The 6,051-nt window shown below is 55.1% G+C and overlaps 1 protein-coding gene across 1 annotated transcript in view; it reads right to left on the minus strand.

Moving 5' to 3' along the window:
- TIAM1 (T-cell lymphoma invasion and metastasis 1) overlaps positions 1-5,694 on the minus strand; it is a 92,589-nt gene extending 86,895 nt beyond the window's left edge. The window contains exons 1-3 of the mRNA XM_014535194.1: positions 5,689-5,694; positions 5,284-5,529; positions 4,185-4,280 (exon numbers count right to left, since the gene is read on the minus strand). Coding sequence (XP_014390680.1) covers positions 4,185-4,280; positions 5,284-5,529; positions 5,689-5,694 — 348 coding nt within the window. The remainder of the gene's footprint in view (positions 1-4,184; positions 4,281-5,283; positions 5,530-5,688) is intronic.
- Between the last annotated feature and the right edge of the window lie 357 nt (positions 5,695-6,051).

Here is a 6,051-nt window from a genome sequence, read left to right on the forward strand (position 1 = left end):
GGCACCCGCTGGGGAGGCTGTGCAGGCTGAGCCCGGGGGCGTTCCCATCTGATCGCACTGACCACTGTCAGTCGCCGTGACTGCGCATCGACCACGGACCAGGCACTGGACTGGTATCATCACATTCAATCCCCAAGTCAACGGGATGGTGTCTGCTTCCCCGTCTCTCTTTCCTCCTCTCTTCACAGCACGCCCGATGTGCCCTCATACCAGTGACCTTCTAAAGCAGTGGTTCTCAACCTTCCTCATGCCACGACCCTTTAATGCAGTTCCTCATGTTGTGGTGACCCCCAACCATAAAATTATTTTCGTTGCTACTTCATGACTGTAATGTTGCTACTGTTATGAATCGTCATGTAAATATCTGATATGCAGGATGTATTTTCATTGTTACAAGTTGAACATAATTAAAGCATAGTGATTAATCACAAAAACAATATGTAATTATCTATGTGTTTTCCGATGGTCTTCGACGACCCCTGTGAAAGGGTCGTTCGACCCCCAAAGGGGTCTCGACCCACAGGTTGAGAACCGCTGCTCTAAATGAAGAGCCGGTCCTGCGGGAAGGCAACCCCCTCCAAGATGCTGTTTTGGACGCCGCGTTAGACACACAGCTGCAGGACTTCTACCTAATCCGGCTCATTCTCCCCCGGCTGCTCACTGTTCCCAGGCATTTAATACAGGAATTAAGAACCAAGATTAGGCGCAGCTGGCGTGGCTCCGTGGTTGAGCGTTGACCTATGAGCCAGGAGGCTGCAGCAACCTGTAAATTATCCCATAACCAGAATGTGATTCCGGTCAGGGCACAGGCCTGGTTGTGGGCTCCATCCCCAGTGGGGAGCGTGCAGGAGGCAGTCGATCCATGATTCTCTCATCACTGATGTTTCTCTCTCTCTCCCTCTCCCTTCCTCTCTGACATCAATAAAAATATTTAAAAACACACACACACAATATTAGGATACGTTGCCAAAAAAGAAGGTCCCGGTAACGGGCAGAGGGAGGGGCGAGGGAGGGCTGAGAGGACGGTGCCCTGTGGGCGGCGGCACCCCACCCGGCCTCCGGCAGAGGAAGGGCACCTAAAACGCAGCTCGTGGCCCCCCTGGCGCGGGCACAACCTCGTGCTCTCTCAGCGGCCACACTCGGCCGTCCCACCCCGCACGCCCCAGCACACACAACCCCGTTTCTCCCACAGCCGCAGCCGGTAACACGAGTCCCGACCACAGCGAACCTGAGCGACAGCGTCCAATCACAGCACAGGCGCTGGACGGAGCCCTGGGGCTGGAACAACCTATAAACCATCCCACAACCAGGGCTGGTCTCCTGCGCTCTCCCTCAGCCCTACACACAGGCCCCTATACACACACACACACACACTCACTCTCACACACTCATACACTCACAGGCCCCTACACCCACACACACAAGCCCCTACACACACACACACACACACACACTCTCACTCTCACACACACACACACACTCACACACACACTTACATACACAGGCCCCTACACACACACAATCACACTCACACACACAGGCCCCTACACGCACACACTCACACACACACTCACAAACACCCACACTCTCACACACACACACTCACACACACACTTACATACACAGGCCCCTACACACACACAACACATACACACACACACTCATACACACACACATGCACTCACACACACACACACACACACACACACACTCACACAGGTCTCCTTCTGGGCGGCCCGTCCCAGGAATGCAGGTTAGAACCAGAAGGTAGGGAACGCCCTCGTGGACCCCCAAGGGCAGTAATTCTCTCTGAAAAGGGTCCTTCTGGGCTCTGCTCCCCCCCCCCGCCCCCGTCAGCGTTATAAACACTTCACCCACAAGCAGACACAGAGGTTTGCATGAATAAGGCCTATGTTGCCACGAAAGAATTCTATTCAATGTGACCCAAAGGGTAGGTTCTACCAGCAATTTGTGGCCAGGAGAGTCGTCTCCAAAGGAATTCACACCAGGGGTGTGCGTGCGGGTGAACAGGCGAGCGTCCGCCCGGCCGGTGTGGCTCCGCTGGTCGGAGCGGCGTCCTGGGCGCCTGAGGTCACGGGTTCGGCTCCAGATCAGGCACAAACCCAGGCTGTGGGTCCATCCCCGGTCCGGGCGTGTGTGGGAGGCAACCAGCTGATGTTTCTCTCCCTAAAATCAATTTAAAATACATACACAGCGAGAGAGCATCCCCAAAAGATGTATACACACTGGAACAGCTGACAGCTCGGCTTTGAAAATGAAATGTACTTTAGAAAACACTGCCTTTATGAGGATCCAAACTGTGTGTGCACATCTTTGGGGACGCCCTGTATGTGTTCTCAGGTGAGGATTCGATCGGAAGGAGAGCGTCCTGAAAGCGATCCATCACTCCCTCACCAGCAGGGACCCAGAGCGGCCACGTGAGATACGACTTAGAACTATTCCCCGCGAGCGGCCGACTCCTAAGGACGAGAGAAAGCCGCTGCTGACTGTGTTACCGCGGATACACAGGACACAGAGGCTGTCAGAGGCTTCGGAGAAAGGGGGGCTTGGCTTAAACCAGGACCCACCGCTCGGCGACTGTGTGACCTGGGCCCAACGTTTAGCCTTTGGAAGCCTCGGCGTCACCCATCTACATCGACAGGTTAGAATCTGGACACACAATCCAACTCGCCGGTGGCTGTGAGATCACACGCGATTCACACTGTAAACACGCTCCAGAGGGCGGCCTACAGCGAGGGCTCGGTCACGGAGCTGCTGGCAGGACAGCGCTGCTGTCACTGGTGTGAGGGACGTCCGGCCTGGAAAGAAGCAACAAAGGGAAGCACACACCCAGGGCCAGCGGCCGTCAGGAGAACCGGCCCTGAGAGAGTCTAGACCAGTGATGGCAAACCTATGACACGCGTGTCAGAGGTGACACGCGAACTCATTTTTTTGGTTGATTTTTCTTTGTTAAATGGCATTTAAATATATAAAACAAATATCAAAAATATAAATCTTTGTTTTACTATGGTTGCAAATATCAAAAAATTTCTATATGTGACACGGCACCAGAGTTAAGTTAGGGTTTTTCAAAATGCTGACACGTCAAGCTCAAAAGGTTCGCCATCACTGGTCTAGACGATGGGCTGCTGGACAAAGACGTTAATCCGACTATTGCGAATATTTTCAAAGAACGAAAGGAGATCATGTCTGAAGAAGTTTGAGAATATCTCACCAAATAGAGAATATCACAGAGAAATTTATTTTATATATTTTTATTGATTTCAGAGAGGAAGGGAGAGGGAGAAAGAGATAGAAACATCAATGATGAGAGAGAATCATGGATCGGCCGCCTCCTGCACACACCGCCCCCCCCAACACTGGGGATCGAGCCTGCAACCTGAGCATGTGCCCTGACCAGAATCGAACCCGGGACCCTTCAGTCCGCAGGCCGACGCTCTATCCACCGAGCCAAACTGGCTAGGGCTCAACAGAGAAATTTAAACCAAAATTATTTTTAAATATAAATTCTGGAGTTGAAACGTAGATAAATGAAGCGAAAAATTCACCAGAGGAGCTGAAAAGCAGATTTCCGCTGAGAAATAAAGAGCCAGGGAACCAGGTCCAGTCCAGGGAACAGAACAGACAAAGAATGAAGGACAACGAACAGTCTTCACCAACATTAACATAAGGGGAGTCCCAGGAGGAAAAAAAATAAACGGGCAGATAAACTATCTGAAGAAATAATGGCTGAGAGCGTCACACATGTGATTTCACACACACACACCCACACACCCAAGAAGCTCAATGCCTCCAGATGGAATAAACTGAAAGGCATCAATAGTTACAGTTGCAGGCAGATTATAATCCGACTGTTTAAAGACAAACAAGACTCCCCAACGCAACAGGAGAGAAGGAACTCGTCTGGAAAAGGGGTCCCCACAACATTAACGGCCGACGGCTCAGCAGAAGCCACAGCGGCCAGATGGCGGTGGGGTGGGCTCCTCAAAGCTGCGAAACAACACTGTCAATCACGGATTTCATATCCAGTAGAACTAGCCTTCGAGATGCAGGAGAAATGAAGACATTCCCAGATAATCAAAGCGTCCTGGCTCGGCTGAGAAAGCGCATCCACCCTATCCCGCTGTCGGCTGCACGCGTCGCAGTGGGCAGAGGGCGGCTCACGCGCGGCTAGACACTTCTATTCCTGGCCCGAGTGGGGTTACAGACGCACTTGGCGATACTTCGGGGAGCCGTGCGTTTATGTCTCGTGTGCTCTTCTTTAGGAGTGTTTTATATCACACATTTAAAGAAAGAATAACAGATTTCTTTTCTGTCCACAAACAAAAACACTATTTTATATTTATTACTTTCATTTCCCAAATAGAAATCACGTTAGGGACCAAACCCAGACACGTGGTGCGATAACCCACCGCTCTCTCCTAGGCCTTTGTTCCGGCTTCTCTCTCCTGCGTGGGATACTCTCACGGCGTGTCTCTCATCCACCCCTTTGCTCCCCACTCGTCACATCCACCCCTACGCCCCCCACTCGTCACATCCACCCCTACGCCCCCCACTCGTCACTGCCAGCCTTTCCCACGGCACCGAGGCCCCTCCCTGTGTCGGTCCCGTGTAACATGCAAACTCTTTAAGTACAGGAACTATGTCAGCATCTTCCCGGTGTTCTCACTAGCAGTGAGCACAGCACACAGGAAGCACAGAGTACCGGCCGGAGCGGGTGCTGATGGTGGAAATGAATGAAGGCAGGTCCCTGACAAGCCCCACAGGAAGTGCTGGCGAGGGCATCCGAGCGGAGCCCACGCCAAGGGTTCCCCATAAGAGCAAAGCCAGCCCCGCAGTCACTAGCGGGTTCGCGTCTTTAAATACGATTCACAGCCACGCTCCAGAGCGTCGGTACAAAGACTTGAGAAGGTGGAAAAGGGGAGCGATGTCACTCTGGAATGTCGCTGTTTCACGGAATGAGTATCTCAGAAGACATGTTATGACAGAGAAAGCCTGACAGCTCACATCCTGTCTGCAGGGCGGGATCCGATCCCTTTTCTAAAGCGCAGCGCGAACCACGCGGTGATCGCAGTGAGACCGTCCCCCACGCAGGCAGCCGCGTCCCCGGCTCAGCTCCCCCCTCGCTCCCCCGGGGCTCGGGGAGCGGCGCTCTGTTCACCTTGTCTGCCACCACCTTCGTTTCCATGGGGACCCAGAGGTGACACCCACGGGGGGGAGGGGGAAGACCCGCCCCAGACCCGACAGGAAGCACCCACGAACCTGGAAGAGGAAGGCGTCGCCCAGGGAGTTGCTGAGGCAGAAGACGAAGTCCTTCTTGGGGTGCTCGGGCACGGCCTGCACGATGCCGTTCTCCACCCACACGGCGTGCTTGGGGACGCTGCCCGGCTCGATGCCCGACCGGCCGTCGCTCTCGTAGAAGAGGAGCGTGCACCCTGCGGACAGAGGGGACAGGGCAGGGCGTGGGTCCTGGTGCCGTGAGGCTATCGCCGCCACGGCGGGGGGACACTGCGTGTGAGACCCAGGGGGTCGGGGAGGCCGAGCCTGTGAAGACGCGGGTGGGCCCCGCGGAAGGCCGAGGTCTAAACCGCAGCTTCCCCGACCCACACGGGGCCCTCGCAGCCTCAAGGTCTTCCCCTCCTCCTTCTGCTTTAGGCCATTTCACACTCGCATCCTCGGGTACATGGGGCCTTAGGGGCCTGGGCCCTGGTGACGGTGAACACGGCACCGTGAGCAACGTGGGCCACGCGCGAGGACAGGCAGCACGGTCCCACCGGAGACCCTGCCCCAGAGTCTCCCGAGATGCGCAACCAGGACACACGGTTGCGGGGTTCCTGGGCCACATCCTGGGGAGCACATGCGCTGCACTGGCTTCAGGCTGCAGGGTCAGGGGAGAAGGGAGAGGGTGGAGCCTCAGGTCTTCTACCTGCTGTGCGGGCGGGGGGTGGTGGAGGGAGCGAGGGGGCGCTGTGGGCAGGGACAGGGGTGTGGCCAAACGTCTGCTCCCAGTCCCTCCACTCCCCGTCCCCT

This window comes from Myotis brandtii, unplaced genomic scaffold (assembly GCF_000412655.1).
Source record: "Myotis brandtii unplaced genomic scaffold, ASM41265v1 scaffold139, whole genome shotgun sequence".
In the NCBI taxonomy this organism is placed as follows: domain Eukaryota; kingdom Metazoa; phylum Chordata; class Mammalia; order Chiroptera; family Vespertilionidae; genus Myotis; species Myotis brandtii.